Source organism: Rhinolophus ferrumequinum, chromosome 6, assembly GCF_004115265.2.
Source record: "Rhinolophus ferrumequinum isolate MPI-CBG mRhiFer1 chromosome 6, mRhiFer1_v1.p, whole genome shotgun sequence".
NCBI lineage: Eukaryota > Metazoa > Chordata > Mammalia > Chiroptera > Rhinolophidae > Rhinolophus > Rhinolophus ferrumequinum.
In genome coordinates this window covers 46,462,941-46,479,146 of record NC_046289.1, presented here as the reverse complement: position 1 = coordinate 46,479,146, position 16,206 = coordinate 46,462,941, and the positions used below count along the sequence as shown (strand labels likewise).

The 16,206-nt window shown below is 43.9% G+C and overlaps 1 protein-coding gene across 8 annotated transcripts in view; it reads right to left on the bottom strand.

Moving 5' to 3' along the window:
- The window catches only part of DAPK2 (death associated protein kinase 2), a 125,959-nt gene that overhangs the window by 65,751 nt on the left and 44,002 nt on the right, over positions 1 to 16,206 (bottom strand). Inside the window, exon 1 of one of the 8 annotated variants that reach the window (XM_033108274.1) lies at positions 12,002 to 12,106. The exons of the other annotated variants lie outside the window; for them this stretch is intronic. Within the exon in view, the coding sequence (XP_032964165.1) occupies positions 12,002 to 12,084 (83 nt within the window). The 5' untranslated portion in view covers positions 12,085 to 12,106. Of the gene's footprint in view, positions 1 to 12,001; positions 12,107 to 16,206 lie in introns of those variants that run through there. 8 annotated transcript variants of the gene reach the window in all.

Here is a 16,206-nt window from a genome sequence, read left to right as displayed (position 1 = left end):
CTCACGGAACTACAGGGTCAAACCGCAGGCAAGAGGAAGGACCCTTTTCACAGTTGAAGAAACACTCAGCGCAGCTTGCCCAAGGTCACAGGGCAGACTACAGCAGAGCAGCGCACGACCCCAAGTCACTCAACACCTATTCTGTGTCTTTCTGCAATGGCAAGGATTTCCGCACTTTTTCTAGTAGCCGGGCTCTTTTTCTTTTCATTAGTTATTTACTTTTACATTTTCAGCCAAGTAATAGACACGAACGTGGCTAAATAGAAACGAAATTGCACAGAAGTCCTTTCAGCAGAGTCACGAGCCCCCTGCCCCAGCTCTGCTGGCTAGAGGCAATCACTTTCAAGTCTTGTTGTGTTTAAGAACGCTTGTTTCAAATAAATCCTACATAGAAGTGTAATGTACAAAATATTGCAAAGCAAAAATGCTTTGGTTGAAAGGGAAGCAACACAAAGCACTTATTTGATGACTCCACACACACACGACAGCTCATACCTAAGTCTATACCATACGACTCGTGAAAACGACAGCACTACAGCAAACTTCCCCTGACATCACAGCCTCCTGCTTTTACTGGGGACCAGCTGTGGAGGCAGAGGGAAATTTTCTCCCTGAACAGACACACGTGCACCAGGTATACCTGGATTTTATCCTCACATCCAGACACCTGAGGTATCACTACCTATAGCAAAAGAGACCCCTACGAAGCCTCGGGTTTCCCTAAGGTGTAGGCACTGACTAGTGAGAGAGAAGTAGGGAGGAGTCCATGGATGTCACAGTCCCATTAAAACACGAATAACTAATAGCTAATTAGGTTGGCAGTTATGTGTACCTTAATATGAATTAGTTGAATTAGACTGCTTTCCTACCAACTGGCAAAATTCAGCTCTGCTGGAGAAAAAAAGGAAATATTGGTATAAGAAGAGAAGAAGGGATAGTGTTGGATTAGGGAGAACGGAGGTACTTAGGGAGAAGGCAGAACAAGACGGGCCCTGCAGTGGAAGTCTTTGGGTGCTACAGGGCAGCCTGAGGGCACCCAGCATGGGCAAGCTGGGAATAGGGGATGACAAAGGTGTCAGAATGCAAAAAGAAAGGGGGGAAAGCACCCTCTGATTGCTTACTTTGCAGTCCTTCCCTTCTTTGAAACACTTAAGTCAATACTCTTCAACCACCTCCACTACTCGGGGGGAAAAAAGTTCTGGTCTGAACCGGATTCTGCTATGCTGCCCCATCGGATGCTGAAGGCGGGAACTGACTCTTTCTGCTATCTCTAGATCATTGTCCAACCATGGGGAAATGCAGCTTGCCACCTAGTGAGGACAGTTACAATACATGATAGTGCAATCGCCTTCCTTCCTCCTCCTTCCCCCAAGCACTCACAATGTACATTTTTCTCCCCCCAAAATTTAGAGCAAATACACAGCCCAGGAAGATAACAGCCTCTTCCCACCAGATGGTGACGGGGAAGGAAGTGGGGGCATTGCGTTGCAATCACAGCTCCCAACACAACCTTCCTGGAATTCTTCCTTCCTGCCGGAGCCTTGCGCTGCTCTTCCTTTCCTCTCCTCACCACTGGACATTGCACCCCTGAGAATGTTGCTCCTCAAAATGTGGTCCTTGAACCAGCAGCATTGACTTCACCTGGAAACTTGTTAGAAAAGCAGAATCTCAGGCCCCACCCCAACACTACTGAGTGGGAATCTGCATGTTAAGACAACACTCAGCTGATTCATATACATAGTAACATTTGAGAAGCATTGTTTTAGCAAGTATTACAGGTAGCAATCCCCCAACCCATTACTTAATAGAATGCTGGATACCAAAAAAAATCACTCTTCTTCACCCTTCTTGTTGAAAATCTGTACCTAGAAGGCTATTTTCATACCTTGGAAAAGGCAGTATAATGAGCAAATACAAATTAATAAATATCTATCAAATGACTCTTTCCATGAATAATAAGTAACTTAAAGAGGAGCTTTATGATTTACAAAATCCTTTCACATGCGTTCTCTTGTTTCATACTCACCAAACCCTGGGAGGCCCTTGGGGACAGGTATCACTGACTCCCATTACGGAGGCGGAGCCAAGCTCAGGGGCCGTAGAGAGAGTAGCACCATCTGAATTCCTATCTGATGGGAATGGCGCTGCTCGAGGATTAAACATAGTGTTGGAGGAAAGGATGACACGATTTGATTTTTAATGTTTGTAATTAAACAGAAATTCATCAGAAATTCCTTTTTCATTTGGGCTTTCTTGTTGGGAACACAAATCAGCTTTACCCACCCTAGTAACAAACAATATCCTGTATATGTGCTTTGATCAAATTTTTTTTTGAAGATAACAAATCTTGAAAGGTCTTAAAGTTTCTCCTGTTTATCACTGTGTCTTCCACAGCATCTGTCACAGTAATTTGCACATGACAGTCAATAAATATTTTTTAATTAGTTAATTGATAGATGACCAACTGACAGATTTATCCGAACATGTCTTTTTCTCTCTCATTGGAGAGGCCTGTAAACTGAGCTAGAGGTATGATTCATTGGGGTCCTACCCCTAAAATGTAAACTAGATTCCTGATAGCACCTTGTTTTCTTTTAATCTGCCTCTCTCCTCAATTTAAAACATCCTGTATATACACATACATAATTCCATTTAATAAAGGATTATAGTTAACTCAAGTTTCACAGAATGAAACCATAATGTGTCTGGTTGTCTCCTATGATTTGCAGTCTGGCACAGAAGGCAATTCTCAGGAAGCAGTTTCAGAATTATTTTCAGCATTGACATCTCTCCTTGGGAGAGTCTCTGGTTTATTTAAAAACAGCAACAGCCAATCACTCATTATTTTGCAGTCATACCTCATTCTAATCACAAAGACGTTTCACTATTTTTTAAATAGCTAACATTTCTTTCTTTCCATATTCTAGGCACCATTCTAAAATGTGTTAACACATCAAAAAACAAACAATCTGATTAAAAAATAGGCAGAGGGCCTGAACAGACATTTTTCCAAAGCAGACATACAGATGGCCAATAGACACATGAAAAGATGTTCAATATCACTAATCATCAGGGAAATGCAAATCAAAACTACAATAAGATATCACCCCACACCTTTCTGATTGGCTATCATCAAAAAGACAACAAATAACAAGTGTTGGTGAGGCTGAGGAGAAAAGGGAACATTTGTGTATTATTGGTGGGATTGCAAACTGGTGGAGCCACTGTGGAAAACAGTATGGCGGTTCCTCAAAAAACAAAAAACGAAAAATACCATATTACCCAGCAATTCTACCTCTAGGTAGAAGAAAACAAAACACTAATTTAAAAAGATATATGCACCCCTTTGTTCATTGCAGCATTATTTATAATAGCCAAGATATGAAAGCAACCTAAATGTCCATCAATAGACAAATGGATAAAGAAAATGTGATATATATACAGAGGGTGCCAAAAAAATGTATACACATTTTAAGAAAGGACAAACCTGTATTAAAATTATAATACTCATATACCTATAACAAAAGATGAATACAAGTTATGTGTATACCTTTTTTGCACCCCCATACATATATATATGTATATATATCAGAAGTCCTGCTAGTCTGGTCCTTGTTCTCGCCTGGGTACCAGCTTCCATCTGCAGTGCGACTACGGGGCCTGAGGCCAGGGAAAGGGGAAAGCCAATTTGCGGGAATTTTGCAGGTCTGCTCTCCACCGCACTGAACAAGGCTAGAAAAGACGAGGAAGAAACTGACCAGATCGATACTGATGTAATTGTATTCAAAGAGGAATAAGCAGAGAAAAAGAAGGAAGAAAGGAAGGAAGAGAGACACGAGATGAAACCCTATCAAACAAAGGAAAACCAGAAAATGAGAGTGAACCAAAGCTTGAGGAAGAGCCAAAGCCTGAGAAAAAGCCAGAGGAGGAGGAAGAACAGAGGAGGAGTAAAAAACCAGGAGGAACTTTTAAAGAAAGGCTGATTCAGTCTCTCCAGGAATTTAAAGAAGATATACACAACAGGCATTTAAGCAAGGATGATATGTTTAGAGAGGTGAATGAAAGAAACGAGATAAGGAGAGTAAGAAACAAACTTACAGTGATGCGTTGGAAGGTTAATGGAAACCATCCTTATCCCTATTGAATGTAGTTTACCTTGATTTTTATTCTTTCTGATACTAACATTGCCATATAGCTTTCTTTTGATTTGCATTTTCCTGATAAACCTTTGTCCATTTTTCTACTTTTAACTTGCTATTAGTGGTTTTAGATGCATCTCTTCTTATCTGCATTGTCATTATTTATCATATTTTGAGCCAATGTCCAAGTCTCTGCCTTTTAATAGGAGAGCTTTACTCATTTGCACAAAAAGAAGTTCCTGACAGGATATAAAATGAAAAAAAAAAAATCACTAAGTAATAGATGAATATCGTATTTTTAAAAGGGAAGAGTACACTGGTATATTACATGTATGCATAGAAAAACGTGTGAAGGATGAAAGACAAAAAGTACAGCCAGTGGCAGGATTATGAGTGATTTTTAAAATTCTATTTATTTGTATTTTTCCTTATCCCTAGAATGTACACACATTATGTTAAAATAATAGAAGTTTTATAACAAAAAAAGTAAAAAAGAAAAAGAAAGAAAGAAATAAGTCAGACAAAGAAGGACAAATACCTTATGATTTTACTTATATATGGAATCTCTAAAACAAAACAAATGAACAAACAATACAAAACAGAAACAGACACAGAGAACAAACAGATGGTTGCCAGAGGGTAAGGGGGTGGTGGGGGGAAAGGTAAAAAAAAGGTGAAGGGGAATACAAGGTACAAATTTCCCATTGTAAAACAAACAAGTCAGAAGGTTGTAATGTACAGCATAGGGAATATAGTCAACAATGTCATAATAACCTCCTCCGATGACAGATGGTTACCAGACTTAACATGGTGATCATTTCATTAGGTATATTAATGCTGAATAACTATGTTGGGTACTCAAAACTAATATAATATGTTAACTATATCTTATTTTAAAAATATTGTAGGCAAACATTAGTAAATAAATAAAATAAAATGTATTAACTTAGTCCTCTTAACAACCATGTAAGGGAGGCATCATGATTGCCCGCTACTGGCACATGAGGTTATTGGAGTGCAGAGAGGGGACATAATTCTCCAGTCACACAGCTAAGAAAAGCAAAGCTGGGATTTGAACCCAAAAGGACTGGCTCTAGAGCCTTCTTCTTAATCCTGATTGCATCTCCAAGAGTGGTGGGAAACGAAGTTGGAAGTCTGGAGAGAGGGGACAAGATAGAAGGTCGGGATCTGCTCACTTTGGAAGCCAAGCAGGGTTAAGTTTGATCCATCCTGAACATCCCCAGAGTTTGCTGGGAACTTGGCCATGAGGGAGAAATCAACCTGAGTTTCTCCGTATTATTTGTTCCACCCAGAGAAAGGTCTCCAGCTGACCTCTGAATGCTCCTTTTTACCTCAGTCACAGGTGATGGTGGACTTTTAGAATAGATCTGCCCCCATCCTGTGTCCCTAGAGTCAATCATATACTGCCAGGATGTGTGATCCCCGGAGTCAGGTGACCTGAGATCTGGGACCAGCTCCCTCAAAACAACTGGTATGCTTGAGATAAGTCATGAACTCTCTCAGCCTCCGTTTCCCCGTCTGTAAAATGAAGGTGATCCCTGCTTACATGAGGTTGCAGTGAAACCCAAATGTGACAATGGAAGGGAACACACTCTGTAAGCAGCAAAAGGCCACACAAACGCAGGGAATGATATGGTGAGTGCCATCGGTCTTACTTGTAGACTCACTAGGCAGCTAGCTATCTGGCAAGAGTTCAGGGGCCTTTGCCCAAGAATAAACACAATGCCTATTATCTCATCTCTCAGCATCATTTCTTAGAGGTCTGGGCCTTTTTAACAGAATCGTGTAGTTAAGGCTGCATGATCAACAGCAAATCGGTCATCCGCTCCAGGCCTTAGACAACTGGAGTAGATCCATAGTCTTCAAACTTCTTAAGTAGGAAAGCCTAATATGTAAAACCGTGCAAACAGAAATGCTAGGGGTGGAAGAGCCATGTGCTCAAGTCCCTTTTCCCCTTCCCCTTTTGGTGGCCCTGGGAGACCCTGGACTCTAAGGCACATGGCTTATAAATCACTGGGTCAAATGCATTCCATGTTCCCTTCTGTCTAACCTATGGGATTCCATGCTTCGTCCTGGGAGCTGGTGAAGAACGTCAGGGTGAATTGGGGTCCAAAGTTATTCTTATAGCCAAGTCAGGGGACCAGGCTCCCTAGGAAACTGCCCAAGCTTAGAGAGGGATATTCACAAAGTTAAGGAGACACCGCTTGCTGTTGCCCGTGAAGAATTTGTCCCTTGGGTAAGTTAATTTGCTGCTATGCCTGTTTCTTCACCTTTAAAATGAGGTTATTAAATCTTCCTTATGGAAGCACCCCAAATAATGTATGTAAATACCCCTCCAAGGGGTGCAGCTTAATTCCCCCTCCCTTGAGTGTGGGTTAGACTTAGTGACTCACTTTTTTTTTTTTTTTTTTTTTTTTTTTATTTAGTGACGCACTTCTAACAAATAGTATCTTTCCAGTGGGGAAAAACAGTAACTTTCCAGTGGGGAAAACTGGCCAACACCAACTTAGGCAGGTGATCAAGGTTAACATCGCCAGTGATAAGTCATGTTGAGATCAGGTACCCCTTGTTAGGACGCGACGAAAAGGGCACTTCATGGTATTCTTCCCTCATATCCATAACCTCAAGAGAAAAACGTCAGACAAAGCCAACGTGAGGGACACTCTACAAAATACATGTCCAGTACTCCTCAAATCCCTTAAAATCATGCAAAACAAAGACTAAGAAACAGTCACAGACCAGAGAAGACTAAGGAGACATGAAAACTAAATGCAACGCGGTATCCTTAATGGGATCCTGGAACAGAAAAAGGGACATTAATGGAAAACTGGTGAAATTCACGTAAAGTCTGGAGTTTAGTTAACCATAACGCACTAATGTCGGTTCCTTAGTTTTGAAAAATGTACCAGGGGTATGTGAGATGTTATTAACATTTGGGGAAACTGAGTGAAGGATACACCGGAATTCTCTGTACTATCTCTGCAACTTTTCCATAAATCTAAAATTATTCCAAAATAAAAGTACATTATAAAAACTGAGGTTGGTAATAGTATTTACCTTACAGAGTTGTTAGGAGAAATAAATGAACTGATAAAAGGGGCTAAGAACAGCATCCAATATACAGTAGATTCTCCATAGATACTAATTACTATTATTATTACTACTACTTTGTGCCAATCCAGAAAATAGTCCAATATATTCTATGTTTTAATGTATTAAAGTTCATTTGGTTTACAAATATTTTAAAAATGCCTGTGACACTGAGACTGAGAAACATGTCTAAACAATAAGACATGATTCATGTCTGAATCAACCTGGGATCACGCAGTCCCATAAAAGTTTTTTGTCAAATCTCATTAAAAATCTTTTTTTTTTCCACTTCACCAATTATCAACTCACAGCCATCTTATTCCAGCTATACTCCTATCTAATCTCCCCTTCACTGGGTTATTTCGAAACAAATCATCTGTAAATATTTCAGCAGGTATGTCTAAAAGATAAGGGCTCTTTTTTTAAAAAAAACTATAGCCACAGTAACCTATCATATTTTTAAAAATAACAATAATTCTTTAATAGCATCAATACCCAACAATATCCAATTGGTGTTAATATCTACCCTATTGTGCCATAAAAGGTTTTTACAGTTTGTTTTGCCAAATCAAAATCCAAATAAATTCCATACATTACATAGGTCTCTTTTAATCCACAGGTTTTGCTCCCCTCTCTCCCTCCTCCTCTCTCTCTCTTTCTCTCTCTCTCCCTCCTCTTCCTCTCTCTCTAACTCCCTCCCTCCTCCCCCCTCCCTCCTTCTCCCCTACAATTCATTTGCTGAAAATACTAGGTGTTTTGACCTATAGTTTCCCACAATCCGATTTTGCTGACTGCACCCCCCCCCCCCCGTGTAGTTTAACATGTCCCTCTGTTCCCTCTATTTCATGTAAATTGGTGGTTGGATGTAGAGACTGATCAGCTTCATGTTCGACTTGGTGGCAAAACTCCACAGGTGGTGCTGTGTAGCTTCTATCAGGAGGTACATACAGTCTGGCTGTATCTCTTTGTGATAATAGCAGCTTTTATAATCAACGCCTAGATCCATTAATTCAATGGGGGGGTTCATTTTTTTAAGTCATCGTCATCACGCATGACTTGCCTCATGCGGATCCCTTTGCCTGGATGGGACAGCTTTGTTTGGACCAGTAGAGTGTTGAAGATTTTGAGCTCCTTAGCAGGATACAGACTTTCAAAACTGTTGTTGCCCCATTTGCTTGGGGGGAGCGGGGTCTCTGTTAGGCCTCCATAAAATCTGCTGGCTAGTTTGGTGGCGTCTCCCCCTCCGCTTTCGTCACAACAGCCACATGGTGGGCCCCAAGGTTTGGCCGTGGGCTTTCTCACAGGTTCTGGGGCACACACACAAACACACTGAGCATGTGCAGAACTGCCTCCTGAGTCAGCCAGGGACACAACCTGAGGATCCTATAACTCTGAGAGCCACACCCTCCCTTTCAGCAGCCACAGGTTGTTCTTTAACCTCACATTCTTGGTTTCAGGGCCAGTGACGACTTCTCTTTCTTTCCTTTGAAACATTAATTCCTTCTACTCCCATAGCTCCTTTTAGATTAGGGTTTTCATGAGCTTTCAAAACACTCTTACCTAATCCTCCTAATGTTAAGTGAGTGAGGAAGGTGATTAGCAGAGAGCCCCACTCCCCAGCCAGGGAAGTGGAGCCCAAAGAGCTTGGCTGGTCAGCCTGCTGTCCTGCTCCGGCCTCAGGCCTGCACGTAAAGGTGCAAGATCTTAAAGGTGTGCTTGTCTTGAACAAGACGAAGATGAGCCTTCTGAGTAAGTCCAGTAACCACCCCTGAGGCAACTTCCACCTGAACTGCTGGGGACCCCAGGAGGCTCTCGGCAGGAGGGGGATCCACCCAGCTCATGGCAAATCATCCTGTCTAGATTTTCCTGAACAGCAGCAATTTCAAACACTTGGACCCACTCTCAGGCTATGTGTACGAGGCCATGTGTTCTGATTAGGGGCTCAGTAGATACAGTCACCATAGATACTGAAAACAAGAGAAGAAACTGGATCCTCCTTTGACCTAAATCCCAGCTGATGGTCCAGGAATACCACATGCAGTTCAGGAAAGATGGCCAGGTGCTGAAGAAGGTGTGGAAAGGGATGCCTGAAACGATCCAGAAGGTGGGAAGACAGCCATGTGCCCTCCCAAGATGAGAACGGGCTTGTACCAATCTGCCCAGAATCCCTCAAGCTTGAGGCCAACAGCAAATACCAGGAGACAGATGGCCAAGGTGGGGGCGGCAAGGGAAAAAAACAACAAACTATGTTGCCCACAAAGGAGGGAAAGTAGCACAAGGACTGGATGCGGGACCAGAACCAGATCCAACTCACATGGGCAAAACCAGTCTGCCCACAACCGCCCTGACTGCATCATCTCCTGGCAACCCATCATTCCCAAGAAGGCTTCAGGACCGACCCCCACCGAGTGGTCCCAGCACACCACACTGGTCCACCCAGCTTCCCCAGGCCAGCCCTGACCCCTCTGCTGCCACAGCAGCACCTGCCACCGAGATTTGTAACCACCTGAATCATGACATGTGTAACTTTTGCTAGTTTACCACAAACATGCCAGAGTCAGAAAATCCACCTTTGCCATCAGGGCCACAGGTCTCCAGGCTGACCGGTCAGGGAGCAGAGGACACCAGAACATCTCATATTACGTTGTGGTCTATATAATGTATGTCAGCTCCTGCCACCTCCAGCGAAGGATGTGCAGGGCCAGCACCTATACCAGGACCCTGAACAGAAGCCATAAACTCCCCCTAGCAGGGCAGAACCGACCAAGGCAAGTCGTCCGAGATCTCCCAGTACATAACACAACTCAGCAAACCTCAGGGAACCGTGCAAGTAAAGGGAACTTCTCACCAACACCTTCACTTGACAGAGGGGGAAACTGAGGCCCAGCAAAGGGAATGGACTTGCCCACGTTCCCTGTTCTCCCAGGCAATGACAGACCCAGGACCAGACAAGTCTCCTGACAGGCGGCCCAGGCCTCTTTTCTCTCCACCCCGCCTCATGTTTCAGACAGCTCAGACTTGGCGCCTACGTGAGGAAGGCCTGGCAGCGAGGACAGGAGAAAGCCAAGTCCAGATTACATCAATCTCACAGGTAGCCAAGAAGGAAGTGGAGACTATTTTCCCCTCCCACTCACAGGTAGCCCTGCTCCAGGAAGCCACTGAACATGCAGGGAGGCTAATCTCACTCAGAAAAACCTCCACCAGCTACAGGGATGGGAGGAAGCTAAAAGACAGTGGTGGGCCCTCATCATGCTCATCACCACAAACCCTGCCTCACATTACCCCCAAATGGTGGGAAAGTATAAGATCCCCTCAGGTTGGAATCTGGCCCCTGGTTTCAGTGCCCCAAATCTTTCCTCTCCTCTCCTACCACGGCAACCTCTCCCTTGCTCACACTGCCTAAGATGTCTACCTCTTCTCCAGCCAGACTTCTCTATCCTCCATGGGCCAGTTGGAAGCCCCCCTCCTCCAGGAAGCCTTCTCTGCCTCCTGAAGCCCCTCCTCTGCTCTGCCAGCCCTGGAGAAAGTTAGCACTGGGAAGGAAGGCAGAGTTCCCCTCCTGGAGGGCCGGTGCTTACTTAGCAGTGGGATTCCTCACTGGGACAGCGGACAGTCACCTATCGTCACCTAATGTATGCAGGTTGATTGCTACTGAAAAAGGGACCAAGAATTCTACTTTTTGGCACATCAAACAGTTTAGGGCATGCAACAATGTTTGATAGATGCCATTTAGCACTACATATCAAGAACTATACAACCCAAATGTCCACCAATTGATGCATGGACAAACGTGTTATGTCCATACGATGGAATATTATTTGGCAATTATAAGGAATGATGTACGGATACGTGCCACACTATGAACAAGCCTTGGAAACATTATGCTAAGTGAAGATGCCAGTCATCAAACACCATCTGTTGTATGATTCCATTTATGTAAAATGACAAATCCATGGAGACAAAAGTAGATTAGTGGATACCTAGAGTTAGAGGGCTTGGGGGAAATGGGAAGTGACTGTTAATGGGTATGGAGTTTCTTTCTGGGGGTGATGAAATGTTCTAAAATTGATCACAGCGATGACGCACATTCTGAATATACTACAAGCCACTGAATTGTACATTGTAAACGGGTAAATTGTATGGTATGTGAATTATATCTCTACTTAACAAGATAAAAAAAGAATAACCATAAAAATCCTCTTCAGTGGCGGCCGGATGGCTCAGTTGGTTAAAACGCGAGCTCTGAACAACAAAGTTGCCGGTTCAATTCCCCCATGGGATGGCGGGCTGTGCCCCCTACAACTAAAGACTGAAAACGGTGACTGGACTGGGAGCTGAGCTGCGCCCTCTACAACTAGATTGAAGGACAACGACTTGGAGCTGATGGGCCCTGGAGAAACACACTGTTCCCCAATACTCCCTGATAAAAAATGAAAGGAAGGAAGGAAGGAAGGAAGGAAGGAAGGAAGGAAGGAAGGAAGGAAGGAAGGAAGGAAGGAAGGAAGGAAGGAAGGAAGGAAGGAGAGAGAGAGAGAGAGAGAGAGAGAGAGAGAGAGAGAGAGAAAGAAAGAAAGAAAGAAAGAAGAAAGAAGAAAGAAAGAAAGAAGAAAGAAAGAAAGAAAGAAAGAAAAAGAAGGAAAGAAAGAAGGAAGGAAAGGGAGAGAGAGAGAGACAGAGAGAGACAGAGAGAGAGAGAGAGAGAAAAAGAAAGAAAGAAAAAAATATGTATTAAAAGAAAAAAGCTGACTCACATGCTTTTCCTGGGAGATGTCAGCTGTGCCTGACTGTGTGGGTCCTTTAGGAAACACTTCTGTATATACTGGCCCTGGGTCATAGCTCAGCACCCTGCACAGTTAATATTATCACCATTTTACAGACCAGGAAGTTGAGACTCAGAGAGTTAAGGTCACATAGATAACTAGCCACAGATCTAGAACTTAAAATCAGATAATCTGACTCTGAGTGCAGAGTTCTTTGAGAATGTAACCTATGGTGAGACTTCAAAAGAAAGAACACAGATCCATAGATAAGGAAAAGCTGGAAACGAAGTAAACATTCTCCACTGGGGAACTGTGGTGGCCATTCGTTGTTCCAGATGCAATGGAAGATGACACAAACATTAAAATGATAAACAGGAGCGCCATGTGTTATAAAACAATGCTCAGTGAACATGCACAAATGGTACATACAGTATGATTAGTTTTTGTTTTGTTTTAAATATATTCATGTGGCCAAAAAATAGTAGAGAGCACAGACGCAAACATGTGTTAGGATAATGAATAGTTGAGTGAAAGCTTTCCTTTTAAAATGTCCCATGTTGTTTTAACAGTAAAAAAAAAGAGAGAGAAAGAGAGAGAGAGAGAAATAAACACTGGAATGGACACTCCCAACCAGCTCAGCAGAGCACTGTAATTATCCAATCGGGATGAACTCAAAGGAGGGTCAGTAGTGTCCACAACACAGGCCACTGGACTGCAGGTAACCAAGGGCCTTCGAGTCAAGGGGGAAGAAAGGCAGGACCTCTTTTTCAGTCTGCCAAATAAGACCTCCTCTTTGTCAAAAGGAGCACTAGAAAGTTGGCCCGAATTTTTCAGTCACTTCTGATCTTTCCTTTGCAATGCTGTGTCCTGGACACGAGGCCCTCCTCTGTTTTCACCTCTGGTGCACACCTGCATCGTGGCATTGAGCACATTTGACTAAAATGCTCTCTTTATACATTTCTCTTCCTCACTAGACTGTGAGGTCCTCAGGCAGAGCCCACAATCACCCACCCTTGAACCCTCAGGCATCTAATACAGTGCTGGACACAACAGGTGTGCAGTATATGTTTTCTGAATAGGATTGGCTCGACTCGTCATACCTGCCACTGTTGGGCTAGACGTTTACAGGCGAATAATACACTTAGCACCACCTCCTGATCAGCATTCTTGCCCCAAGTCCTCCACCCACACTCTCATCCAGCCCACACATCCCCAAGTCCATCTTCCTGAAACACTGATGTCATTACATTCTCCTCTGCTCAAGACCTGTTTTCCTCTTCCCATCAAGCCCGAGAGCCTTGGCTAGGCCCCAGGGCCCTTTCAACACCTGGCCCTGTGCTACTTTCCCAATTGTCCTCTGGCTTCCCAGCAGGCACAGCCCAACACACTCATTCCCACCTCCGGGCTTCTATTAGCCCTGACTGCCTCTCCTGAGATACCTTCTGCCCTCTCAAATGCTACCTCTGCTTCAGTTCAAGTTCCAACTCCTCCTGGAAGCCCTCCCTGACCATGCCAACCCCTCAGCAATCCTCGCCTCTGAATGTGTCAGCTTCCAAACTTGAGTACACCTACTTCTCTTTTCGTACCGTTTTTCCCCTGTGTTTGTCTTTTTCCCCACCCCAAAACTAGATTAATCGTAAGGGCAGGGCAATGTCTTACACTTCATCAGTGTAACCCACCGCACCCACTGTAAGACAGGCACATTGGAGACGCTCAAGACTTACAGGTGGTTAGGCCTGAAAATCCCACACCCAGCCACGGTTAACAACAAAAGTGTTTTCCAGGTGGTACAGAGGCCTGTTCCAGGCACCCAGCACAGTTGAGGCATGGGTAGGAGGGTTTGTAAAAGGGACTTGCAAATATAAATGTATGCCACTAAAACTCAGGCTGAGTGCTCTCTAGCATCTGATGGTATAAACCAGTGCTTCTCACAGTGGGCGCTTGATCTGGGCCCTTCCCATCAGGAAGTGGTCAGGGCAAGGGAACAGAAGCAGCCACGCGAAGGGGTCCTCAGGATAAAGGAGGCAGGTTGGAGTAGAGGACACGCAAGAGCTGGCTCTAACTGTTGCTTTGCACCCTCCGCTGCATGACCACAGGCCGCTCATCACCTCCTTCTGTGAGCCTGCTTTTCCCTACTTATAAAGTGAGAAGGGAAGGTGACCTCCAACAATGCTACAGCCTCATGGACACTAAGGCAGTGCCGGGAGGACGGAGACAGTCTGTGAGGCGCTGTCCAGGGTAGTAGCCGCTAGCCACATGTGGCTACTGAGCACTTGAAATATGGCGACCATGACTGAGGAACTTATTTGTAATTTCATTTAATTTTGACTATTTTACATTTAAATTGAAATAGTCATGCATGGCTGGCTGGTGGCTACTGCATTGCCTAGCTCTAAAAGAACGCATGAAATGCAAGTCTTTTAGAACCCTATCTCCATGTACTAAGTGAAAAGAAAAAATGAACTCGATCTTCTGGTTTTCAAATGTTTTAGTTTAAATGGCAGAAACTGTAAGCACCCTTGGAAGAAGTCCCAGGAAACAAAGACCCTCTTCCTGCGTCCTCATTCCCACCTTGCCACAGCCAGCTTTGTTGGGAGCTAGGAGTCCCTTCAACAACCTTAGCTCACCCACCTGACCTCTCTGTGCCCCAGTTCCTTCTGCAACGTGTAAACCAGCCACTCTGACTTCCCCACATAGTTGTGAAGACACACAGCAGAGAGGTGCCTTAGGAACCCTAAAAGTGCCAGCAAACACATTACTATCACCATCCATCGCTGCTCTAGTGACCTGCCTGAAGCCTAATGGCTCTTTAATCTCCAGGGGGCTGGGGAGGAGGTGATCATAATGTGGCCAGGGGCAAAGGGAGGGGAGAACGTTTCAGGCAGCCACTGATTTACCAAACACTCAATCAAATATGCTACGTGGCTTAGATGCATTCCGTCAATGTGATACAGCAATCTGCCAACAATCCCACTTCCCAGAATTGATCTGACAATTATACTGGCACGAGTGTGGTGCAAAAGTGCGTCTTGTTTACTGCAGAAGTCTCAGTGCCTAGAATCATACTTGGCAGCTGGAAGGTGAGTAAATGAGGTATTCAAATGTATGTACAAGGACGCTCATGGCAGTAACAACCAAAATGTCTATCAACAAGGGCACTGATTAAGTTTATTACAGTCCATCCATAATAGGTGGTCTACGCAGCTGTTAAACACACACACACACACACACACACACACACACACACACTGATCTGTGAAAATGCACAAGATTAAAAAAATCAAATTCTGAACACGTCTACACGTACAGTCCAATCCCATCTACGTTTTTAAAAATACAGCATATGCATATATCGTTGTATATGCATAGAAAACCTCTGGAAGCATACACAGAAATTTAACAATGGTCACTTCTGAGGACTGGGCCTTGTGAAGTTCAGGATGAGAAGGGCAGGAACTTTTAAATGCACTATTGGGTTTTTTTATTAACTAGTTTTCTTCCCCAACTTAAAAGTTAAACACGATCATGCTAAAAATTCAATCTGGAACATCACACAGCCGATAAATAGATTTACCGAGGGAATAACAGAGAAAAATGTTTACACTGTAATGTAACTGGGGCAAACAAGATACAAATGGTATTTTCAGTGTGATCATAATATCAAACGGACAAAAAAGGACAACGCACAGAAGCAAAACGATGACACAGCCCCTAACAGTCTAGTCCTTCCAAGGAGATCTGAGGCCCCTGCCACCCCCATCCCTAGACAATCCACACGGTGGCAACCACAGCTTTTAAGGACCTGACTCATTCCAAAACCAGAGTTTAAGAAGCAGTCACAGTAACAGTGCAAATGTCCTATAAAGTGACAGACAGGTCCCACTCCCTCACCTTGACGGCATTCGGAGATGGAGTAAGCCTGCCTAACTCTGCCTAAGGGCTGACACCTTGTTCTTGGTTACCACGATTTTAGGCTGGGAGCCACAAGTCGGGAGACATGAGGTGAATCTGTGCAATCTCAAAAGGCCAGACTCTAACAGCTTAAACTACCCTGGGTGCCTTTAAGACTTGGTAATTGGGCAGAAAAATGAAACCAAGCGGGAGTCCTCCAAGCAGCTGCGAGGTCTCTGATTACCTTGCTGCAGCCCTATGGAAGCAAATACCTTAAGAAAACAGAAGGGTTGGCTGGGGAAAGG